The sequence below is a fragment of the Tursiops truncatus genome, chromosome 5 (assembly GCF_011762595.2).
Source record: "Tursiops truncatus isolate mTurTru1 chromosome 5, mTurTru1.mat.Y, whole genome shotgun sequence".
NCBI classification, from domain to species: Eukaryota; Metazoa; Chordata; class Mammalia; order Artiodactyla; family Delphinidae; genus Tursiops; species Tursiops truncatus.
Window position 1 is genome coordinate 101754271 of NC_047038.1, and position 26359 is coordinate 101780629.

A 26359-nucleotide genomic window follows, 5' to 3' on the forward strand; every position below is an offset into this window, starting at 1 on the left:
GAATTTTTTAGCAGCTTTCTTTGTAATAACCAAAATCTGAAACCACTCAAATGTCTAAAATCTGTTGAATGAATAACCATTTGTAATATATCCAAGCAACAGAATACTACTCAGCAATAAAAATGAATAGATTGTTGATACATGCAACAACATAATTAAAATAAAATAGGTATGCTGAATGAAAGAAACCAGACAAAAAAAGAATCCATATTGTATTATTCAATTTATACAAGATTGTACAAAAGTGCAAATTAATCTATAGTGACAAAGGAGATTAGTGGTTGCCTGGGGACAGAGGGGGAGAGAGGAACAGGGGGAACAGATGGGAGAGATTACAAATAACAAACTATTGTGCTTTATACTACTCCAGTATGATTCTTTTGAACCAGTGGTTCATTTTTGGTATACTTTTTAATTATTTTTCCTGGTAGTTTAATAAGGTATCTCCTGGAAATAATGAATCTAATTTTTAACTGTAGGGGAAACAATATCATTTTTAATATATGTATTGAATTTTTGTGCTGATATCTAAGAGTTAAAATCCACATTTGGTTTATAAATATACTAAAAGTCCTTTCCAGTTGTATCCATACTTATTTTTCTGTGTTAAATTGATAGTCTTTGTGAAATGAGATAAAGGACCTACTATCTTTCCAGTGACTATATAGTTCAGCATCTGTAATGTCTCTTCCATTTAGTTGGGAAAATCTATATTTAGTGTCTCACACTAGAAACATTTAGCCCACACTGAGCTTTTATGCAAACTATTTTCTTTTAAGAAATTGGCTTTGTCCTTGGAATAAACCCTTCTCTAATATTTGATTCCATTTAGTTGATTTTAATCACTTTGTGATATGACCTCTCTTAGTGTATTAATAAAAATAAGAACATGCGCAGAAATATGGGTTTTCTTTCACTATTTTGTTGTCCCTAATGTGGTTCTGAGTGGCTCATCCTTTTCTTTCTGTTCTTCCTTCAGGTCATCACATTGTGGAGCCTTGTGGCAAACCGGCACTCACACCTAATAACTCATTCTCCAAGGTAAGTGAAAAGCCACCTTCTTTGTGTCCTACTTCCTTATCTAAATAAGTAGCTTGTTTGTATTTTGAACCAAACTGATTTCATATTTAAATATTTGCCTTTTTTAGACACATGTATTGATTTTTAGATACATGTACTTAGTGAACTAATAGGACTTACTAAGTAACACACAATGAAAAGCCCCCACACAAGTAACCCTACATCATCGGGCACACATTCAGCTCTTAAATAGGCTGATTACTTATATAGATAGCTTTAGTGCTGGGATTTTTTATTAATATGCACAGTTCTTTTGGTTGTCTCTTAGATACCCAGAAGAGAAAAATGTAATTAAGAGTGGGTTAACATTGACCAGCAGTGACTCTCAAATGACAGATCTCTGCTACTAGTGAGGCAAAACTGTAGTGGCAAAAGAAATAGGCTTACTTGCTTTTTTAAAGACATAGAAAATGCTTTACTACATAATAAAATGAAAGAACCTAAATCATTTAAGATTATCACAGGGAAATCTGGAGGTGTTTTAACAAAAATATTTTAATACGTAACTAAATTCCACTTTCAAGCTCTTTATTTAAGGCTACATTTATACCCATTTGTTTGGCTAACATTTCTTTTTACTTTCTGGCATGTAATATACACAGCTTCCAGCTGGATCTTCATTTCATGGAACTGTTTTATCTCACACGCATCTCATGCAATCTATTCTCAACCTCACTACTCAAATATCTTTCCACGTAAAATCCAGAGCTGAGGCATTTCCCTCCTAGTAATCTGAAAATCTTATCAGCTCAACAAGATTTCTGGAATTAGAACTTTTGTTATTCGTGATTGTAAACATTTTTTGTTGGAGTTAAAATCTTCCAGGAAGTCTCCTAAATGATATTCTGTCCTTGAATACTAATGTCTGTACTATGAATTTCTCATGAAGAGTGGAATTTTACAATCCAGTGAAATTTTTTGACATTATGTAACCATTATTTATGAAGAGATAATTTCATTGCATCTACTATCTCTACCTTTTATCTTTTTTATTCTTAACATCTTTATTAGAGTATAACTGCTTTACAATGGTGTGTTAGTTTCTGCTTTATAACAAAGTGAATCAGTTACACATATATATATATCCCTATATCTCTTCCCTCTTGCATCTCCCTCCCTCCCACCCTCCTTATCCCACCCCTCTAGGTGGTCACAAAGCACCAAGTTGATCTCCTTGTCCTATGCGGCTGCTTCCCACTAGCTATCTATTTTACGTTTGGTAGTGTATATATGTCCATGCCACTCTCTCACTTTGTCCCATCTTACCCTTCCCCCTCCCTGTATCCTCAAGTCCATTATCTATTAGGTCTGCATCTTTATTCCCGTCTTGCCCCTAGGTTCTTCATGACCTTTTCTTTTGTTGTTTTTTAGATTCCATATATATGTGTTGGCATACGGTATTTGTTTTTCTCTTTCTGACTTCACTCTGTATGACAGACTCTAGGTCTACCTTTTATCTTAATAAAAAAAGTAAAATCTTTAAAGCAAACCACGCTTTATTTGTATAAAATTATTTTAATTTATTCTAATCATTTAATATTGTATTTTGCCCTAATCATCTTTCTTTTAATAGGCTACGTGCCATGAAGTGCTTCACAATTAACCATTGAATTTAAAAGTTACCTTCCATTTAATTAGTACCTTATAGTTATGAATCCATTGCTATTTTCCTTAAATTGAGATGAGGTTTAGACTAGATTTGAAAATCTTTATAGCCAACAGTTGATCAGATTGCTAAACTGAAGACTATGTCCATGTAACAACTTCACAAATACTTAAAAGATTGACTTTTTTCTCATTTCCCTGAACTTCTTAGTAGGTCTATTTAACTTCTCAAAAAAGTTCTATGGAAGACAGATCCCATAGAATATGCCTTAAAAAGAGATTTCTGCAGTCAAATAAATTTAGGAAATACTACATAATACATTTCTCTTTTGACAACTCAAAATTTATATTAGTAAGCATTGTGAGAATTCTTGGAATAAAAATATTGATTTAATGTTGCTTAATCTAGTGTTTCCAGGCATATCTGATGATGGAAAGTCCCATACCCTTTGCATATTTCATTGCACTGATATCTCCTAGAAGCACTGATCCAAGGTGGGGAGATATAAAAAGGATTTTGTACCAAGAAAGAAAGGGAGAAGGACATGGAGGGACAGTGTGCAGTCCCTTCCTAATCCTGGATGTTAGTAAAATAGAAAACTAATGATTTGCTTTGGTTTTATACTTTAGGTTAATGGGGAAGAAATAATTGAAATTTTGTACCCTGAAAGAAAATGTTCTACTTATCAGATGAAGGAATCAGCAGACCTGATTCTATCCAAAGGTAGTTTCCCAAATCGAGTCATCCAGTTACTCTAAATGCCCTAATAATTCAAGTAATAAAGAAATGTTGGCAGCCTTTCTTATTTGCCTTACATGTTCCTGTAGCTTTAAAAGGAAAGATTATTGTTCAGAGAAATAAAAGAACAGCGTAAAATTAATATTAGCTGCACTACTGTACAAATGTCCAGTATTCATTCTCATCTCTAAGATTAAAATGATTTTTAAATGATTGAAGAGATAGCAGTTTTGTTTGATAATTGTTTCTTGTATTTTTTTGAAGCAGCAATTCACTGGCTACCTAATAACTGAGACATTTTTTCTTGGGGATGTTTGGGCTGCCCTATTATATCCTTAATCTTTGTAACATAACTTCTTTGGTTGAAATTTCTTTAGTTTCTTTTATAAATTAACAATTTGGGATTAAGTTAGGGAAATAAACATTAAATTATTAATGTCCTTTGAAAAGGTGTATCACAGAGATTGATTTTGGTTTATTCAGTTGCATTTGTGTGGTCTTTTGTCATAACAGCCAAAGTAGCTCTAGAACTAAAAATGCCTGGGTCCCATTAGTGTAAACCACTTTTCCTGTCATGGCTGGTTTTTCAAAGTGGATGCTTAAAATTTGAAAGACCTGGCATATTATATTTGACACATTGTCTCTTTCTCATACCAATATTTTTTAAAGTAAAATCCCATGTAAATTACTGTTTTTCAAGAATCTGATGTACAAGAAGATGATATTTATGATGATCCTCAAGAAGCTGAAGTTATCCAGTCTCTGCTGGATGTTGTGGATGAGGAAGCTCAGAATCTTTTAAACCAAAATAATGCAGCACGAGATGCCTGTGCTCCAGGTAGATGAACCAGAATGAGTAAGTTGGTACACGGAAGGAGTACAGGAAGGCCTCTACAGAGCATTTTAATTCCTCTTGGCCTATTTCTTTCTTTCCCAGGTGCATTGAAAACCATTGGGAAGTTATGTGAAGAGAGAGCAGAAGATACAGACTATGATGGTTCACCTTTACCTGAAGAGTTTACGGAGGTAAGGATAATACCTAGGTAAACACTCTGTGATGCTATATCTTGTTAGAATTCTCTGATGAGGCCTTACCTCTCCCTACCTACCAGTTTCCCTTCTAAGTATTAAAGATAATATCCTGATGGCTGGTTAGTAACCTCAGTAAGAATTAGAACTGATGTCATTTACTCATTTTGGAGAAAACTTGCCTTTAAATCATTTAACCTCTTTTGGTGAAGGTTTCCATTCAGGAAAATAGTGCCCAAAAATCTTTTTTTTTTTTTTCTTTTTTTGCATCTTCATTATTATTACACCAAATCAAAGTTGGTAATTCCAAGATCCCATTCCAGTTAATACCTAACCTAGGTAGAAAACTTGATTTTTATCCTTGAGTGCTTGTTTTCTTCTGCCCCTCGTGGATCCTTGGTCTTAATTATCATGGAAACATCGCATTCTTTCATTTACTCCGTGGCTTTTGCTCTGATTGCTCTGCAATTTCAGTTGAGACATGTTTTAAAAGATTTAGACAGCTGACATTCATAATACATTAAACTAGTTGGATGCAAACTAGTAAAAATAAGCTGTACAGGAATTAGTGCTTAATATATAGTATATACGTTTGTTAAAATCTTAAAAAAAATAAAACCCCAAAGTTGGAATCATCTGAGATTAATTTTATTTTTTGCATTTAAGAGTCATCCTATGCCAGGGAAAGAATTACTATTCAAGTTTCCCCAAGCCAAAAAAAAGAAGAAGAAGGAGGAAGAGAAAGAAACAATTAATTTTCAAAAATGTAATCATAGACTTATTTAAGACTAAGACTTCAGATCTTATGGGACATTGAACTGACTAAGAAAAAAGCATGAAATAGTAGATAAATAATATGTAAGCCTGCTCAAACTAGGCATCACCCTATTTATATGAATCTGATCTTGCCCATTGTTCTAGGATAATTTCCCTCACAAGGCTTCTGATTCTTCCTATCGAACACCTTCAAAATTGTCAAAACTAAGCTGGTCTGGATTCTTACCACGCATGTACCCACACACAATCTCATATACACGTGATTATTTTCATTAAATACTTATATATAATTAATGTATGTAAATACAAGGAAGCTTATATCTGTTTTAGTATGTATTTCCTAATCTAAAAAAATGATTACACAAATATTAAATAGCTCACAATGTATCATGCTGTAGTGTTTTTACTTAAGTTATTGTTCTTTTGTACTATCTAAATATTAATAATTATAACAATAAGCTCTTTGAAAAAGATTTTCTGAACATTTTAAATCATACTAATCATATTTTTATTAATACTATTTAAAATACCCCTTAAAATGTATGTTCTGAAGTCTCTTAACTAAGACAGTAAATAAAAATCTTTAATATCCATTTCAAAATCCAATGCCTTTTCTTTAAAAAAAAAAAAAAGCTTAACATAATATAGATTCTCTTTTACACTGAGCTATTATAACAAAAGTTTATAGCAGAAACCTACATTCAAGTTGCTTTTTTTATTTTGATAACGAAGACACTACATCCTCATTGTAAAAAAAATATTTTAAACAGAATCATTTAAAAATGCAAGCTCCTGGGGCTTCCCTGCTGGCACAGTGGTTGAGAGTCCGCCTGCCAATGCAGGGGACACGGGTTCGTGCCCCGGTCTGGGAAGATCCCACATGCCACGGAGCGGCTGGGCCCATGAGCCATGGCCACTGAGCCTGCGCGTCTGGAGCCTGTGCGTCTGGAGCCTGTGCTCCACAACGGGAGAGGCCACAACAGTGAGAGGCCCGCGTACCGCAAAAAAAAAAAAAAAAAAAAATGCAAGCTCCTTTTTTTACCCATTCCTCATCTTCATCTGAGATAGCTATTGTTAAAATATTGGGTTTTACCCTTCTATTATACATATGAAAACATGTAATTTAATATACTTTTTGTCACGTGATTCCAAATTTGGTTCTCAGTTAAAATTGATCATTACACTCTTTCCACTAATATGTAAAAATCGGTCTCATATTTTCTTTTTCTTTTTGAAACTTAAAAATATTTATTAATTCATTTATAATAACAATAATCAACCTATTACATGTCAGCATAAATCACGTTTTTAACAGAAAATATCTGTATTTTCCAAAATGAGAAAATATGTGAGAAGAGTGGCATTGTTTTACATTAAGTTTTTACATAAATTTACATCACACTTTTTTTATTCAAACAAAGTCACAAAAATTATAATCAGTTCACTCAGTCCCATGTAATTAATTTTTTTTCATCTTGATCTTTTGTTAGCACTTTTATGAGTTCATCAGTTTTCCATTAGAGTTCTGAAAATGCTTATTCATTCAGTTCAGCAGTCAGTTACCAGAAACCTGTACTTGTCACAGTCTTTTCAATGAATTCCTTGAAGATGAAACTCTTTTATAGGAACATTTTTGCAAAAGCATCAGAGTACACCCAGAACTGTCTGTAAATGACAAAAGACTTAAAAAATGACCACGGTTTAAGATTTGATGAAAGTTCATAATAATGCAGTTGACAAGCAAATTAAGTTACTTCTGAGATATATATTTTAAAGTAAACTAGAATTATGACTTATAACATTATACCAGAACCTATAAGATTTTTAGAAATTTCATGTAATGTCTGAAACATTTATATTAACATATTTCCATACAAATAACTTGAATAGAGTTTACTATTCGTTTCTTTTTTTCTAATTTTTGAATTTTATTTTTTTATACAGCAGCTTCTTATTAGTCATCAATTTTATACACATCAGTGTATACATGTCAATCCCAGTTGCCCAATTCAGCACACTGCCATCCCCACCCCCCTGTGGCTTTCCCCACTTGGTGTCCATACATTTGTTCTCTACATCTGTGTCTGAACTTTTGCCCTGCAAACCTGTTAATCTGTACCATTTTTCTAGATTCCACATACATGCATTAATATATGATATTTGTTTTTCTCTTTCTGACTTACTTCACTCTCTATGACAGTCTCTAGATCCATCCACGTCTCAACAAATGACTCAATTTCATTCCTTTTTATGGCTGAGTAATATTCCATTGTATCTATGTACCACAACTTCTTTATCCATTCATTTGTCAATAGGCATGTAGGTTGCTTCCATGACCTGGCTATTGTAAATAGTGCTGCAATGAACATTGGGGTGCATGTGTCTTTTTGAAGTATGGTTTTCTCTGGGTATATGCCCAGTAGTGGGATTGCTGGATCATATGGTAATTCTATTTTTAGTTTTTTAAGGAACCTCCATACTGTTCTCCATAGTGGCTGTATCAATTTACATTCCTACCAAGAGTGCAAGAGGGTTCCCTTTTCTCCACACCCTCTCCAGTATTTGTTGTTTGTAGATTTTCTGATGATGCCCATTCTAACTGGTGTGAGGTGATACCTCACTGTAGTTTTGATTTTCATTGCTCTAATAATTAGTGCTGTTGAGCATCTTTTCATGTGCTTCTTGGCCATCTGTATGTCTTCTTTGGAGAAATGTCTATTTAGGTCTTCTGCCCATTTGTGGATTGGGTTGTTTGTTTCTTCAATATTGAGCTACATGAGCTGTTTATATATTTTGGAGATTAATCCTTTGTCCGTTGATTCATTTGCAAATATTTTCTCCCATTCTGAGGGTTGTCTTTTCGTCTTGTTTATGGTTTCCTTTGCTGTACAAAAGCTTTGAAGTTTCATTAGGTCCCATTTGTTTATTTTTGTTTTTATTTCCATTACTCTAGGAGGTGGATCCAAAAAGATCTTGCTGTGATTTATGTCAAAGAGGATTCTTCCTATGTTTTCCTCTAAGAGTTTTATAGTGTCTGGTCTTACATTTAGGTCTCGAATCCATTTTGAGTTTATTTTTGTGTATGGTGTTAGGGAGTGTTCTAATTTCATTCTTTTACATGTAACTGTCCAGTTTTCCCAGCATCACTTATTGAAGAGACTGTCTTTTCTCCATTGTATATCCTTGCCTCCTTTGTTATAGATTAGTTGATCGTAGGTGCGTGGGTTTATCTCTGGGCTTTCTATCTTGTTCCATTGATCTATGTTTCTGTTTTTGTGCCAGTACCATATTGTCTTGATTACTGTAGCTTTGTAGTATCATCTGAAGTCAGGGAGTCTGATTCCTCCAGCTCTGTTTTTTTCCCTCAAGACTGCTTTGGCTATTCAGGGTCTTTTGTGTCTCCATACAAATTTTAAGATTTTTTGTTCTACTTCCATAAAAAATGCTAGTGGTAGTTTGATAGGGATTGCATTGAATCTGTAGATTGCTTTGGGTAGTATAGTCGTTTTCACAATATTGAGTCTTCCAATCCAAGTACATGGTGTATTTCGCTGTCTGTTGGTATCGTCTTTAATTTCTTTCATCAGTGTCTTATAGTTTTCTGCATACAGGTCTTTTGTCTCCCTAGGTAGGTTTATTCCTAGGTATTTATTCTTTTTGTTGCAATGGTAAATGGGAGTGTTTCCTTAATTTCTCTTTCAGATTTTTCCTCATTAGTGTATAGGAATGCAAGAGATTTCTGTGCATTAATTTTGTATCCTGCAACTTTACCAAATTCATTGATTAGCTCTAGTAGTTTTATGGTGGCATCTTTAGGATTTTCTTATGTATACTATCATGTCCTCTGCAAACAGTGACAGTTTTACTTCTTCTTTTCCAATTTGTATTCCTTTTATTTCTTTTTCTTCTCTGATTGCCGTGGCTAGGACTTCCAAAACTATGTTCAAAAATAGTGGTGAGAGTGGACATCCTTGTCTTGTTCCTGATCTTAGAGGAAATGCTTTCAGTTTTTCACCATTGAGAATGATGTTTGCTGTGGGTTTGTCATATATGGCCTTTATTATGTTGAGGTAGTTCCTTCTGTGCCCACTTTCTGGAGAGTTTTTATCGTAAATGGGTCTTCAATTTTGTCAAAAGCTTTTTCTGCATCTATTGAGATGATCATATGGTTTTTATCTTCAATTTGTTAATGTGGTGTATCACATTGATTGATTAGTGTATATTGAAGAATCCTTGCATCCCTGGGATAAATCCCACTTGATCATGGTGTATGATCCTTTTAATGTGTTGTTGGATTCTGTTTGCTAGTATTTTGTTGAAGATTTTTAGATCTATATTCATCAGTGAATATAGATCTTTCATCACTTTAAGTATATCATGCCACTCCCTTCTGGCTTGTAGAGTTTCTGTTGAGAAATCAGCTGTTAACCTTATGGGAGTTCCCTTGTATGTTATTTGTCATTTTTCCCTTGCAGCTTTCAATGAATTGCCTTTAAATTTTGCCAGTCTGATTACTATGTTTCTCGGCATGTTTCTCCTTGGGTTTATCCTGTATGGGACTCACTGTGCTTCCTGGACTTGGGTGGCTATTTCCTTTCCCATGTTAGAGAAGTTTTGACTATAATCTATTTTCTCGGCTCCTTTCTCTCTTCTCCTTCTGGGACACCTATAATGCAAATGTTGTTGTGTTTAATGTTGTCCCAGAGGTCTGTTAGGCTGTCTTCATTTCTTTTCATTCTTTTTTCTTTATTCTGTTCTGCAGCAGTGCATTCCACCATTCTGTCTTCCAGGTCACTTATCCGTTCTTCTGCCTCAGTTATTCTGCTATTGATTCCTTCTAGTGTAGTTTTCATTTCAATTATTGTATTGTTCATCTCTGTTTGTTTGTTCTTTAATTCTTCTAGGTCTTTGTTAAACATTTCTTGCATCTTCTCAATCTTTGCCTCCATTCTTTTTCCGAGGTCCTGGATCATCTTCACTATCATTATTCTGAATTCTTTTTCTGGAAGTTTGCCTATCTCCACTTCATTTAGTTGTTTTTCTGGGGTTTTATCTTGTTCCTTCATCTGGTACATAGCCCTCTGCCTTTTCATCTTGTCTGTCTTTCTGCAAATGTGGTTTTTGTTCCACAGGCTGCAGGACTGTAGTTCCTGCTTCTGTTGTCTGCCCTCTCTGTCTCATACTTTCTAATGCTTCCCTATTATTCTCTTGCATAGATATACCATAATTTATTAAATTGAATATATATTATGAGTATTAAATTTATTATAAACAGTAATGCAGCAAAGATTCCTATTTCTTTATAATGTAAATTCTAGGTCTCACAAGACAGAATAATGCCCTCAACCCCAGCATTTCAAAGGTTTATATTATTTTTCTGATTACTGCAGGCATTTGAGTTTGTAGTCTGTTCTAGTTTGCTTGGGCTGCCATAACAAAACACCACAACCTGAGTGGCTTAAAAAAAGAGAGAGAAAATTTATCTTTTCACAGTTCTGGAGGCTGGACGTCTACAATCAAGGTGTTAGAAGGTTTGGTTTCTGGCAAGACCTCTCTCCTTGGCTTGTAGGCAGCTCTCTTCTAGCTGTGTCCTCACATGGTCTTTCCTTTGTGTGCACACACTCCTGGTGTCTCTTCCTCTTCTTATAAGGACACCAATCCTATTGGATTAGAGCCCCATCCTCATGACCTCATTTAGCCTCAGTTATCTCCATAAAGACCCTATTTCCAAATACAGTCCCATCGGGGGTTAGGGCTTCAACCTGTGAACTTTGGCAGGACACAGGTCAGTTCATAACACAGTCTTTGTCTTAGCCACTTATAAAATATAATCAAGGGCTTCCTGGGTGGCACAGTGGTTGAAAATCCGCCTGCCAATGCAGGGGACACAGGTTCGATCCCTGGTCTGGAAGGATCCCACATGCCGTGGAGCAACTGATCCTGTGCGCCACAACTACTGACCCTGCATGCCACAGCTACTGAAGCCCACATGCCTAGAGCCTGTGCTCTGCAAGAAGAGAAGCCACCGCAACGAGAAGCCCGCACACCACAACAAAGAGTAGCCCCTGCTTGCCACAACTGGAGAAAGTCCGTGCGCAGCAACGAAGACCCAATGCAGCCAAAAATAAATAAATAAAATAAATAAATTTTTTAAAAGAAGAAAAAAGAACACTCATGTACACGTCTTTGTGTGGATATGGAAAATTTAATTATATGTGTATAATCAAATTTTATTCACAATAGTTACAAAACAAGAGCTCTAGGCATAAATTCAACCAAGAATGTACATATTTATATTATGAATACTTTAAAACTCTACAGAGAAGCACAAAAGAAGTATTAAAGAAAAACATTCCTTGTTCTTTGATAGAAAAAATCTAAAATTTAAGTTCTCCCTAGATTCACCTCTAAATTAAATATGGTCCCATAAAATATTTTGAGGTTTCTGTTTTGTTTCGTTGTTTGTTTTAATAAGAGGCAGGGTGGCTTTGTGAAATGATTCTAAAGTTCACATAGTAGAATTAGGATGTAAAACTATCCAGAACAAATCCAAAAATTAAGGTTCTTGGAGGGAGAATATTCCTACCAGTTATTAGGAAATATTATGTAAATAATACATAAGTTGTCCTGCCACCGTAGTACAGATAGAGCCCACAAATTTGTGTCTTGAGAATTCAAGATGTTTAAGACCAAGTATTTCGGGCCAGTCGATCCTGAAAAACAAATTAGCACTTGAATAGGTGAGACTTCTGCTTTAGAAGAGATTTTGACTAATGGTAAGCAAAACAAAGAAAGCAAAAAACAAATTTAGGAAAAGAGGACACAAGGTACTGAAATAAAAACATGAAAAAGTTTCATGTGTTTCAAAATCTAAATGTGTTAAAGTCACAATGTTAATTATATTCATAAGAAGGCAAATTCAAAAGAGACAAATATGACTAATCTTCATCGCTGAAAGACTGAACCAGTATTCTAGAAAAGTTTTGTTTCATCTTAACGTTTCTCGAATATTACCTACATTTGAGTAGTTTTAAAGAGTTCCATAGCGTTTTTTTAAATATTCAGAAATTTGTAAGTGTGCCACGTTGGGAGTCACCCTAAACAAATGATTATTTACTGAATTGGTTCTTAACAGTATATTTTGCAACCCTGAAAGTTTTATCATGTGCCAGAAGTTAAGGTGCTATCCACTGGTATTATAAAAAGTAGAGGAATGTCCTTTTTAAAAAGAAAGATTGTCCCTCTGATAGCTACTTGTGTAAGTCATTGCATTTGTCCCTCTGCTGCAATTAATTGTCTCTATACTTAACTATAGTAGCCCCCGGCTCCCCATCTACAGTTTCACTTTTGGGGTTTCAGTTACTTACGGTCAACCACAGTTGGAAAATGTTAAGTGGAAATTCCAGAAATAAACAATTCATAAGTTTTAAATGATGTGCCATTCTAAGCAGTGAGATGAAATCTTGCTCCGTCTCACTCCGTCCCACGCAGGACATAAATCATCCCTTTGTCCAATGTATCTTGCCCATTAGTCACTTAGTAGCCATCTTGGTTATCGGAGCAGTCATGGCAGTAACCAAGTGTTTGTGTTCATGTAACTCTTATTCAATGATGGCCCTGCAGTACAAGAGTAGTGATGCTGGCAATCTGGATGTTGCCAAAGAGAAGCCATAAGTGCTTCCTTTAAGTGAAAAGGTGAAAGTTCTCTACTTCATAAGGAAAGAGAAAAATCGTATGCTGAGGTTAGTTGCTAAAATCTACAGTAAGAACAAATCTATCTGCGAAATTGTGAAGAAGGAAAAAGAAATTTGTGCTGGTTTTGCTGTTGCACCTCAAACTGCAAAAGTTAAGGCCACAGTGCATGAAAAAATGCTTAGTTAAGATGGAAGAGGCATTCAATTTGTGAGTGGAAGACATGAACAGAAAACAGAGTTCAGCACTTTCCATGGTATCAGGCATTCACTGGGTGTCTTGGAACGTATCACACCTCAAATAAAGGGGTACTACTATACCTCTTAGCGAAGTACTTCAGGCCAATGTCTGTGTGTTATTTGTGAATGAATGCCAGTCATACACATTATTGTAAATTACTACCGAAAGTTTCAAAACTCTTCACTTCAGCTGTTGCTGAACTTGTTTATTTTGGGGATAACAGGGTAAGAAGGGACGTCAGGGTGTCCGTCCTAAATTTGCTTGTGCAATCTAGCAGTCAATTTGGGAGATGTACACATGCAAATAAGTAAATTTTCTTCCTCCATGGAAGCTCTGATTTCCCACAAATAAATTGAAATTAATATCAGAATAAATTTTACTTTCAACTCTACAAAAAGCTATAGTAAGAAAACATATCCTGCTTTTTTATGGAGTGTCTGTGTGGAGTTCAGAGAGGATTATAAAGAATTAGGGAATATAGGGGCTATACAGGAGTATGTGGGTGTGGTTATTAAAGCCTCCTAGAGAATTAGCATTTTAAAGATTTTGATAGGTGAGATAAAATGGGAAAGAGCATTCCATACCGAGGAGCTTCTCAGCAAAGGTACGAAGGTCTGGATCAACATGGAAAATTCAGGGCACTAAATCATTGCTATTAGGGTATCACATGGTGTATTGAAAGCTAAGGCTTAAGAGATAGGGATGGGTTCATGAAATGACTTACATGCCATGCCAAAGAAAGAGCCCATATTTTCATCTGGCACTGGGCACTACAAATTATGTAGCTGGTCCTAGGTCCAGCAGATACCTCCTCTACTCTTCAAGTTGCTGAATCTGGATTCTTTGAGCAGTAGGATTACAAACTAACCTTCAAACAGGCTGGCCATGATAAAAACCTTAAATCTTTTCCTTGAGGCAGTACTACAGCCTCCTCCTCTTCCAAAGAGCCTACAATCCAGAATGAGGAGAGACTGACCCACCCCCAAACCATACATAGGTAAACTTTGCAAAAATAGTGAAAAATTGGTTAATACAAGCATTGCTATAGTGTATTTCCAATTGGGCTTTATCTCATTATTTTAATGTTAATAATAACACTTTACTCTTTTAATAAATTTATTTATTTATTTTTGGCTGCATTGAGTCTTCGTTGCTGTGCGTAGGCTTTCTCTTTGTTGTGGTCTGCGGGCTTCTCATTGTGGTGGCTTCTCTTGTTGCAGAGCATGGGCTCTAGGTGCGTGGGCTTCAGTAGTTGTGGCTCACAGGCTCTAGAGCGCAGGCTCAGTAGTTGTGGCGCACGGGCTTAGTTGCTCCATGGCATGTGGGATCTTCCAGGCCCAGGGCTCGAACCTGTGCCCCTTGCATTGGCAGGCAGATTTTTAACCACTGTGCCACCAGGGAAGCCCAGTAACACCTTTATAAAAGGCTGTATACTTTGCAAAATGATTGCACACATGGTGATTCCTAGATCAGGATTATGATGGGGAATAAGAAATCCAAATGACTACTTGGAAAAAAGTTTTAACCCAGACTAAAATTATCAGCTTCTAAAAGCGGATAAGGAGGGCTACCCTGGTGGCGCAGTGGTTAAGAATCCGCCTGCCATGGGCTTCCCTGGTGGCGCAGTGGTTGAGAGTCCGCCTGCCGATGCAGGGGACGTGGGTTCATGCCCCGGTCTGGGAAGATCCCACATGCCGCGGAGCAGCTGCGCCCGTGGGCCATGGCCACTGAGCCTGCACGTCCGGAGCCTGTTGCGTTCAAGCCCTGGTCTGGGAAGATCCCACATGCCGCAGAGCAACTAAGCCCGCATGCCGCAACTGCTGAAGCCCGTGCACTTAGAGCCCATGCTCCACAACAAGAGAAGCCACCACAATGAGAAGCCCGCGCACTGCAACGAAGAGCAGCCCCCACTCGCTGCAACTAAAGAAATCCTGCACGCAGCAACGAAGACCAAACACAGCGAAAAACAAATTTATTTTTTTAAAAAAACAAATAAGGTCTAAGAAGGTTTTTTTTCAGTTGTCAGTGGATTAAAACAATCTACTTTATTTCTTCCACCATAGAAGTTCTGTGTTTCCCTCAGATAAACTGAAAATGATATCAGAGTCACTTTATTATAGATACTTTTTAACTACAGAGTCTGTACCTAAAAGATCAAATAAACACGCAATTACAAGTTGTGATAAGGTCTATGAAGTTTAAAAAAGTGCTACGAAAGAGAATACCAAGGAGACCTACTTTTAGACTGGGTGGTTAGGAAACATCCTCAGAAGGTAAAGACACTTAGATTAAACAAGGAAAAAGTGAAAAAAGAGCGATTTTGAAGAGCTAAAAGAAAGGCCCATCAGTTTGAAGCCTAGTTAGTGAAGAGGAGAGTAAAACCAGATGGATTGTAGAGGTAGACAGAGGCCAGATAATGCAGGATCTTGAAATGGAAGGAATTTCTCATTTAAGATAATTTGTCCTAATGAAGATTTAAATGTAAGATTAACCATGTAAGAATGCAACTTGGCATCCCCTTCTGATTGTAGCAAACTGCTTCTGCAGGACTTGGGTCTCTGTGGCACCATACTCAGTTAAAGTACGACCTGATTGATCTCAGTTTCCTAGGGAGACACCCCTCACTTTAAAAAATAAGAGGGGAAATATGATAGCCCTTACATGTGGAATCTAAAATATGATACAGGCCCTGGGTGCTGGGATGGCAGATGAAGAAGAAGACCCCACATTTGAGGAAGAAAATGAAGAAATTGGGGGAGGTGCAGAAGGTGGACAGGGTAAAAGAAAGAGACTTTTTTCTAAAGAATTACAGTGTATGATGTATGGGTTTGGGGATGACCAGAATCCTTATACTGAGTCAGTAGATATTCTTGAAGACCTTGTCATAGAGTTCATCACCGAAATGACTCACAAGGCAATGTCAATTGGAAGACAAGGTCGGGTACAAGTTGAAGATACCGTCTTCTTGATTCGAAAGGACCCAAGAAAGTTTGCTAGGGTTAAAGACTCACTTACTATGAATGAAGAAACGAGCTAGAAAAGCATTTGATGAACTATGGATCTTGACATTTTTTGTACTTTCTGAAGTTTCATTATTTTCTGGGGAAACCATATTTAATAACTATATTTTCCACAGTAACGTTCTGATATCTAGCCATGTGAATGAAAAATAGAGAACCACAACGTTTTCAGTCTTTATTTTCGTGTCTTCAATTTTAGAGTGATATTTGAGCCTTTAATTGCCTGCCATTATATTACCATACTTTGAATTAATTACTGGATTTTAATGACCACATGTAAGTCAAAGTACCTTGCAAACCATTCAGTTCCTTCTGACTTTTGACCATCTAAATGATGAATTAATATTTATGTATTAGGTGTACTTGTGCCATTGTAGGCTGTACTGTAGCTGTTTAATATGTGAAATCTAAATGGTACCTTTGATAGCGAAGACATGTGTTTCATGTATTCTAAAGTTTTTAGATTACAGTAGTCTTAAGTTATTAAAAGACTTTTAAGGAGAAAATGATAAAAAATACAACCTTTAAGGAGAAAATGATAGAAAATACAACCTTTTTTAGGAGGGTTTATTTGTCTTAAGATAATTTGTTTTAATACTCTTTAGATAACAAGAGTGATTTTTTTCATTTTAATTTTTTATTTTTTGAGAAAGTAAAACTTTCCTATGAATGCTTGTGTGTTGGAAGACTTATTTGGTTTAAAATCTTCAGGTCTTATACTATTTGTCAGTTTTTAAGAGAACTCATTTTCCCAGGTCAAAGCTTCTAAAAATAAGTGCTTTCAGTAGCAGGATAAGCATTTGGGGTAGTGTTTATTAAAACTTATTTGTTAGTACTTGTTCATTGTGGAAATGTGTACTTGACTAAGACCATGTGTGGCCATGGAAACCACTTTTGTAGTTCAGCATATACAGGTTTTGTGCGTATTTAGCTTATTGTATTATTCTTGCACTTAGCTTAAAGTAAGGATTAAAATTGCATTTAAGGGGATCATTGGATATTACTGTTTGTGAAACTGAATGTTTTGTGTCCCGCTTATAAACATTATCTATGAATTAGTACTTAGGAAAATTTTACTTTCTTAACCTATCAGTATAAGGAATAAAGTATGAAAAATTAAAAATAAAAAAATATGATACAAATGAACTTATTTACAAAACAGAAAGAGACTCACAGATATAGAAAACTTAATGGTTACCAAAGGGCAAACGGGGTGGGAGAGGGATAAATTAGGAGTTTGGTATCAGCATATACAAACTACTATATATAAAACAGATAAACAACAAGGTCGTACTGTATAGCACAGGGAACTATATTCAATATTCTGTAATAAACCATAATGGAAAAGAACATGAAAAAGAATATACGTGTGTGTATATATATGTGTGTGTGTGTATGTGAATCACTTTGCTGTACACCAGAAACTAACAAAACATTGTAAATCAACTATACTTTAATTAAAAATTTTAAAAATTAAATAAATGGGCAAGATAACACATTGGAAATTTTAGATTTTAAAATTGAAGTAGTGTAAAAACATATGCCATGTATGCACATCTAAATAATTGTTACTTTAGATTTTTCTTTTTCCTTACCTCTATACATTCATATCCCTTATATAAGAAATGAAAGGGACTTCCCTGGTGGTACAGTGGTTAAGAATCCGCCTGCCAATGCAGGGGATGCGGGTTCGAGCCCTGGTCTGGGAAGATCCCACATGCCGCAGAGCAACTAAGCCCGTGCACCACAACTACTGAGCCTGCGCTCTAGAGCCCACGAGCCACAACTACTGAAGTCCACGCGCCTAGAGCCCGTGCTCTGCAACAGGAGAAGCCACCGCAATGAGAAGCCTGTGCACCGCAAGGAAGAGTAGCCCCCACTCGCCACAACTAGAGAAAGCCCGCGCGCAGCAATGAAGACCCAATGCAGCCAAAAATAAATAAATAAAATAAATTTATATATATAAAAAAAGAAATTAATGAAAAGCCAAGATGAGTGTGAGGTGAATAAGTGGAGCCAGCCAAAACTCTTGTGCCACTGCAGATGCCTTAGCCACAGTTTGGCATGCATTGATTGAATGTCGTGTGTCTTTGTAACATGATGATGAATAATAACAGTAAATATAGGAAATAAAATTGAACATTATATAGGATTGTTTTTGGTTTGTTTGTTTGTTTTTTTGGTACAATGGGCTAATTTGATTTTGGTTTCTCTTTGTTGTAGTCTACCAAAATGAATGGCTGTGAAGAATATTGTGAAGAAAAAGTAAAAACTGAAAGGTAAAAATACTATTTTTCAAATATTTATAACACTTTCATTCTCTTTTTAGAAGTGCTCTCAAGATTTCCATTTAGATGTTGATTTTAAAATTAATGTGTCTTTTCCAGTCAAATGAGACTTATTGAGTAGATTATGGAAGTATGGTTGAATATTAAAAATGTTTCTGAATGTTGTTACAAGGAAGTTCTAGTGACATGTGACAATGTGTTTGTTATGACATTGCTCAAAAAAAGCAATGTATTCTCTTGACCATCAGAAAAAATGCAAGAAAAGTCTAAAAGGAAATGTGCCAACAATGATGGTAGTACCTTCTCCTGGTGTGATTATAGGTAACCTATTTTTCTGTTTCTCTAAATTTTTCTATACTTCACAAATTTCATTCTTTAATAAGAAAATAAAACCAAAGAAGGTAAGAAACATTTTAAACCCCCCACAAATGTTTTTATTTTTGAAAACGGTTTCTAATATAAAATAAGATTTTTTGTAACACTAAATGATGTCTCAGGAAGAGTTTATATATATTGTTGGCCAACAAAGTGGTTGTACATAAATTTTGCTTCATATTAAATGATAACCAAACAGTCAAAGGGAGCTATTTCCATTTTCCTAGAAAAGCAAATTGACAGTGAATTTTTCACTAAGTTAGACAGGGGGTACATATTGTTAACATAGAAATGCATAGTCTTATATTTAAAAGATCAGCAAATATCTGGGCCAGCCACCAATAGTAATAAGATACAGGCTCTTCCCTGTCAACAGGGGAAGGGAGGAAGAATAAATTAGTGTAAATTCTTTGGGTGGCAAATTGAAAACACTATTAACATACAGATTTTATTAACATGTTACTGATTCTTGGAAACACTTTTTAAAAATTTTAGCGTCTCATGAAGGGTCATAAAATTATAGTCTGATATTATTTCTTAATGTAAGCAAAGTAATAGCATATCTTTTTTTTTATTATTATTATCCAGATATTTATTGAGCACCTAATATAAACCAGACAGTGTGCTTGAAATACACTGTTAACAAGACAAAGAAGCTCCTTAACCCAAGGAACTCACAGTCTAGCATAAAGGCAAATATTAATCAAATAATCCCACAAATAAATCATCATAGACCATGAAAAATGCTGTTTATTGTAAAAAGTCATGACAAACTGTGAGAGGATATCACCTGGGGGCTTGATGTTCTCAGACAGTAAGTAGTAGGTGAGGTTTCTCCTTGAAGAGACATTTACATTCTGAAGCATGAACAGGAGTCGCCTAGGACAGGGGTAGGGGTATGGGAAAGACGGCGTGGAGCTGTCCAAGCAGAGGAACAGCGTGTGCAAAGACCCCAGGGCGGGAGAGGGCACAGAGCACCTGAGGGCCTGAACTAGACCAGAGTGGCTGACAGCAGAGCAAACAGGAGAGGGGCCCGAGATGAGAAGGGAGCAGGGTAAGGACCTTGGCCTTTATCCCAAGAGAAATGGGGGCCATGGAGTTTTTTAAGCAGGGGACTGACATGATAAGGTGTGTACTGTGGAGAATGAACTGGAGAGGGCCAGAGGGGAAGTGCAGAGGCCAACATGGGAGATAAGTAGAAGGAAAAGAGAAAATGAGAGGGTGAGAGCAACCCCATGTCAGTTGGGAGGCAAACTGGTAGTGATTAAGAACATGGGCTTGAAAAAAAAAAAAAAAAAAAAGAACATGGGCTTGGAATCAGGCTGCCCAGTTTGTGTCCTGGCTTTGTCACTTACTTTGTGATCTTGAGCAAATTACCTGAGCTCATCTCTAAAACAGGGATAGTATCTGTCTACCTCCTAGATTGTGTGAGGATTAAATGACCAGTACACCTCAAGAATTTAGAGTGGGGCTTCCCTGGTGGCGCGGTGGTTGAGAGTCCGCCTGCCGACACAGGGGACACGGGTTCGTGCCCTGGTCCGGGAAGATCCCACATGCCGCGGAGCGGCTGGGTCCATAAGCCATGGCCACTGAGCCTGTGCGTCCGGAGCCTGTGCTCCACAACAGGAGAGGCCACAACAGGCCTCTCTTTATGGTGGCCCTCACTGCTTTATTATTCACTCTGTCTCCCCTCTCTGCCCCTCCTAAGCCATGGTTGTGACCCGGTTTCAAGCAGAGACTTAGTCAACTCTGGGTTCTAACCTCCTAGAGATTTGCTTGGGGACAAGGAAGTCCATGTATCAACCACAGGCCCCACTGCAGGAATGGCCCCCTGAGACTTCACAACCTGTGGCTGGTCAGGGTCACTGGGGGGGTGAAGACAGGGTCTATGAACCCACAACCCAGCCAGCTGTTCCAGGTGTTTGGCACATAGGTAGTCCAAGTATCTCTCATTGTGACCTAATTCAGAATAGTGTATCTTACAATGATACGTGTCACAGGTTCAAAGAACTGTAGTACATTCCCTTCAACCTAGCAATTTTATTTCTAAGAATTGATCCTACTACCATATGTATGCAGATGTTTCTATAAGAATATTTATTGCAACATTGTTTATAGTAGTAAAAAACCCTAATAGACACAAAATAAATTAGGGTGTACTCATACAATGAAATACTAAGCAGCTGTTCAAAAGAATGAGAAAGAAGGGAGGATCCTTATGGGAGGATCTCCAAAACATATCCTTCCAAACAAAGCATACTTGCTAGAAGACCAAGAAGACCTCATGGATGCAGAACTTGCAAATTACATGTTAACTGTGATGTACAATTAGTTGGAGCAGAGGAAAGCATCCACCATAAAAGCAGCATAATTGCTGTCCTGTTACAATGTTTTGGGAGCATTAGTGCATGTCCTGCTTTAATGGTGTATAATAATGTCATCAGACAAAATGTACTCTGCTTTGTTCCCCTGAGTATCAAAAAGTTTAAAATGTATTCAGGCCTTTGCATTATCCTTTTTCATCTCATCTAATCGCTAAATGTTATTCTTCTACCTAGTTTCTCTTTTCTAGCCACCCACCTTACCCGAGAGATGGCATCTGCTGTGCACCCCTAGAATAATGAGAACTTGTACTGAGTTTTATTATATTAAGTGAGTGCCCAGATACCGGAGTGTCCTTTTCACCCCCAATTGTAGTGAAAGACTGATGTCCATCAGTAGGGACTTCTGTAATTAAATGAAGAATCATTCATACAGTACAATAGTAGACAGCTGTTAAAAAAAACAAAAGAGAGCTCTACTTACACAGTTGTAATCATGCATCCAAGTGGAAGGGTGGAAACAAACCACCACTTTCTCCATCCCCAAGATGACTCCTTCAACCTAAGGTTCAAAGACTTGGGATTTGTTTGAGGACAAAATTTAAACTATATTAAACAATTCTGTACCTCAGTTTAATTTATAGCTACCAATAAATTTTAGGAATTATGGATTTAAGGTTTTTTTAATCAGATAATCTATTTTTAAATACCATAATAATTGTAGTGGAAATATGTAGGACATATTTCCAAATATTCAAGGACATAATATTTCAATTTATTTTGGACACAGAACTGAAGAAAATATAAATGTGTTTTGTTGTCATAGCTTAATTCACAAGTCAGCAGAAAAGAAGACTGATGATGATGATGAAATAACATGGGGAAGTGATGAATTGCCAATAGAAGTGACAAACCACGAAGATTCCAATAAAGGCAAGAAATTTATTAGCAAGTTTTTAAATCAAAAACTATAGGTAGAAAAAAAAGTGTTTGAAAATTACAGTTTTCAGAATATATGGATATGTTATTTCACCATATGTCTACATTATTAAGTTCTATACATAAAGTTAAATCACATAGACAAACATCAACATTCATTTATTGACCAGATATTTGCACAGTTATTAGGCTAAAATTCTCAGTGGCTTGGAGTAAAACATGTAAATAGATGTGTAAATACTTTAAATGGAAACAAGAATAAGAAATCTAGGAGCACATTTTATTTATAGTAAAGTAGGAAGAATAGCTCAAAGATAGGAAAATTTTTAAGAGCAAGAGTCAGTTGGTCTGTCCTCACTATTACTGCCTCTCTTGTTTTATACTGAGCCAGTAGATAAATGAAGTTCTATCCAACGTTTTATTTCTTTTTTTTTTCGTATAAAGAAATGTTATATTAATGCAGTGAAAGAACACGTTTTGTAATTTGAAGTCATTGTTGAAAGAAATTAAAGGAGTCGAATTAACACTTTTTTGACTTAGTTGGATTGTTGGTGTCAATGGAAATGCTCAAATCCTGTAACCCAGGTTCATCTCTCCAGCCTCTGAACTCCTGTTGCATTCACACTCAGTTCTGTAAAAGTTTACAGTTATTTCATATGATTGGATTTTGTATTCACTACTAGTTTTCGCCCCAGACAGAACTTAAGCTTCTTGAGATCCCCCAGTGCCTGGAATTACTGTTGCGTGCATAGTAGCTGCATCATCAAAATGCTTTTATCAACTGATTGATGTAATTAAAGCTACACTTGTGCAGACTATAGCAAGAAGTCTCTCCTACTTTTTTCCAGGATAACAGTTGCCTTCTGTTGTCAGCATTTTCCATAGGTAGAGCAGGTACTAAATTAGACACATACCTCTTCTTAGACATTGATAGCACTTGTTTGATAAACTCCTAAAGACCCTTAGGATTTCATTTGCATGGAGAAAACTATCAAATGACAGAGATAGTGGCACTGAGTACCAAGGGTGGGTAGAGAAGGGAGAAATCAGTGTTTCTAGTGCCATGTCCCCTTGTAAGGAATTTCTGAAGCATCTCCCTTCATCTTTTCTCCATGTGCTTGGAGGCTAATTTAAATGCAAAATAAAAACAGGACTAAATACATTCTTATCAAGTAAACAGTGCCATTTGGGTCCAGAGAAGCAAAGAGAAACAATTTAAACTCCTTTAGAAGCTATAAGTAATTGACAGCCAAGAGCCTTAAGAACTCTGAACAGTCAGTGAGGTGTTCCCTTAAGGTTTGGGTACAAGGATCTTGCTATGGCCAGGATTTTCCTTTGATGATTGTAGTTACCTGCCTACTTGTTAATTCTATTGCCTTATTAAGTCAAAGACTCTCACTTTTGTAAAAAAATAGATGAGGTGAGAATAGGATAAAATTGGTTCTCTTACTGGCTAAAATTAGCTCTCTTATTGGCTAAATCAATTCTGGGGGGAATTGTTTTTTTTTTTAATCAACTGCCATCTTCTTGTTAGGTCATCCCTTTCTGACAAATGAGGAGCTCACCACACTCCCCATTGTCAAAGTGCTTCCCTCCAGTAAATACACCGGTACGGAGTTGAAATCAGTCATTCGAATGTTGCGGGGTTTACTAGATCAAGGAATTCCGTCTAAGGAGCTAGAGGTAAGGGGCTTTTGATAATTGTTCTTTCTCCAACAAAGTTTTCTGCAAGGTTAGGAGAAATTTTAAGAATCTTGAAAATGTCTGTTACTTTACAACTTCCAACTATAAAAGTACCATCTTGTCATTTCTAGCAGTAAATTAATTTTTCTAATTAGGATCCTAATAGTATTGATTTAAAGGGATCTCTTTAGCAGCTTCGGAGCTTGATAAATCTCCCTGAAGATTATCCTCATATGTAAGGCTAAAGAGTTTTTTTAAAAAGTCAAGTATCAATTCCAACCATCCACTAAACTTCATAGTTAATACACTAAAGATGTGATTCATCGTTAGCAACAGTTTTTATTTTAATACAGCTCCAAGAATGTGCCCCCAGTTCAAAGCCGCAGTGCTTCAGAGGCCTTGCTCCTGTGGTCTTGCTGGCCCCATCCATTACTTACCACTAGGCCAAAGAATAATGTAGCACCACTGTGGTTTGGGGGTCTACCTTGCCCATCTCCCTCAAACCATCTGCTTACTTGCCCACATCCTGAGCTTTTCGTAGACCCTGAAGTGAAAGGAGCTAACTTCTACTGAGAGCTTCAACAGCGTGCTAGATGCTTTGTGTATAATGCTCAAAATATTTTAAATCCCATTGTATGGATTTGGAAACAGGTTCACAATGTTAAGTTATACTCTTTCTCTCCATTTTGCAGAAGTGATTTCTTCTTTAAGGTCTTAAGTTTAAATGTTACCATCTCAGAGACTTTCCATCACAACCCTTTATAAAGCAGATGTTTATTTTTCTGTATCACAGCAGCTTGTTAATTTCTTCAAAGCATATATCACAGTATTTGTTTGTTTACTCTTTTACTGCCTCTTTCTCCCAGTAGCCTGTGGTCTCCAGGACAACCCAAATCATATCTTCTTTCTCTCTAATGTATTCCCAGCACTTATTACAGTGCCTTGCATATAGTAGGCATTTTCAATGTATATTGGTTGACTTGGATGGCTAGATGGATGGATGGATTAATTAATGAGTGAATGAAAAGTGAGAAAGAGTTGGCTTTAGAATTTAGGACTATCTTACCACAATTCTACCACGTGGAATATTCTGTGACCCCAGAGACAATAATGCAAGAAATTCTGCTCCAGCTCATTACTTTAAGCCAAAATTGTTTTCATGAATTGTGTTTTTTTTTCTAAAATGAAATTATACACATCTTTAAGCTGAAATTTAAAATTAAGATACAAACTGCTGCCTCACAAAGTTAGTTGACTACAACATGTTAAAGATATTTGCAACAATATATTTCAACAACTGATATATTGAATTAGTATTGGGATTGCAGGCTTATTTGTCTTGACAGGACATATCTGTTTCTTAACGGTCAAATTTGCCCTGATCGATAGTCAGTTTTGCACCCTGCACATTTAAAGCATTTGCAGGGGCTTCCCTGGTGGTTCAGTGGTTAAGAATCCACCTGCCAATGCAGGGGACACAGGTTCGAGCCCTGGTCCGGGAGATCCCACATGCCACGGGACAACTAAGCCTGTGCGCCACAACTACTGAGCCTGCGCTCTAGAGCCCGTCAGCCACAACTACTGAAGCCCACATGCCTAGAGCCCGTGCTCCGCAACAAGAGAAGCCACCGCAATGAGAAGCCCGCACACCGCAACGAAGAGTAGCCCCCGCTCGCTGCAACTAGAGAAAGCCCACGCACAGCAATGAAAACCCAAGGCAGCCAAAAATAAAAATAAATAAAATAATTTATTTTTAAAAAAAGCATTTGCAATCATTACTGAATTACTGTTTATCTCAACAAATTTAATTTTATTTCCACTTTTGCTTTACAGAATCTTCAAGAATTAAAACCTCTGGATCAGTGTCTAATTGGACAGACTAAGGAAAACAGAAGGAAGAACCGATATAAAAATATACTTCCCTGTAAGTTCCAATTTGGCTTCAAATCAAATGTATTTTTAATATAATTTAAACTGATTTAAAACTTATGTGCTAGTTTACCTTATCTCTCACATAAGTGTGCACACACGCAGACACACACATTCAGAGATTTATATCAGTAACAAATTTATATATACAACCTGAATTCTTTTAAAATTATCTGTGGGGCTTCCCTGGTGGTGCAGTGGTTAAGAATCTGCCTGCCAGTGCAGGGGACAAAGATTCAAGCCCTGGTCCAGGAGGATCCCACGTGCTGCAGAGCAGCTAAGCCCGCGTCCCACAACTACTGAGCCTGTGCTCTACAGCCCACGAGCCACAACTACTGAGCCCATGCACCTAGAGCCAGTGCTCTGCAACAAGAGAAGCCACCGCAGTGAGAAGCCCGCGCACCGCAATGAAGAGTAGCCCCTGCTCACTGCAACTAGAGAAAGCCCGTGCACAGCAACAAAGACCCAACGCAGCCAAAAATAAATAAATAAATAAAATTTATAAAATTATCTGTGTATTCTGAAAATTGATTAGAGGCATCTTAAACATTTCTTCAGACATTGATGAATTTTTAAAGTCTTTTTAAAAATTGGAATTGGCTTCTAGATAAGCAATTTCTTAGTTCATGTGTCACAATCAAA

General features: G+C 36.6%; 2 protein-coding genes and 1 pseudogene across 28 annotated transcripts in view; 2 read left to right on the plus strand and 1 right to left on the minus strand.

The window, feature by feature from the left end:
* Nucleotides 1–26359, plus strand: part of PTPN13 (protein tyrosine phosphatase non-receptor type 13) — a 247129-nt gene that overhangs the window by 199499 nt on the left and 21271 nt on the right. For 12 of the 15 annotated variants that reach the window (XM_073805434.1, XM_019926679.3, XM_019926680.3 and 9 more), the window contains 8 exons: nt 980–1041; nt 3316–3409; nt 4125–4262; nt 4362–4450; nt 18406–18461; nt 21993–22099; nt 23640–23788; nt 25622–25712. In XM_073805434.1, coding sequence (XP_073661535.1) covers nt 980–1041; nt 3316–3409; nt 4125–4262; nt 4362–4450; nt 18406–18461; nt 21993–22099; nt 23640–23788; nt 25622–25712 — 786 coding nt within the window. Of the gene's footprint in view, nt 1–979; nt 1042–3315; nt 3410–4124; nt 4281–4361; nt 4451–5119; nt 5618–11112; nt 11400–18405; nt 18462–21992; nt 22100–23639; nt 23789–25621; nt 25713–26359 lie in introns of those variants that run through there. The other 3 variants (XR_002174695.3, XM_073805438.1, XM_019926687.3) reach the window with 3 other exon arrangements.
* Nucleotides 15179–18167, plus strand: LOC109548575 (transcription initiation factor TFIID subunit 13 pseudogene; annotated as a pseudogene).
* Nucleotides 19578–26359, minus strand: part of SLC10A6 (solute carrier family 10 member 6) — a 47642-nt gene continuing 40860 nt past the window's right edge. For 11 of the 13 annotated variants that reach the window (XR_012332106.1, XR_002174701.2, XR_012332105.1 and 8 more), the window contains one exon: nt 19578–21728. The gene's annotated coding sequence lies outside the window, so the exon portion shown is untranslated. Of the gene's footprint in view, nt 22737–26359 lie in introns of all 13 variants that reach the window. The other 2 variants (XR_012332102.1, XR_012332096.1) reach the window with 1 other exon arrangement.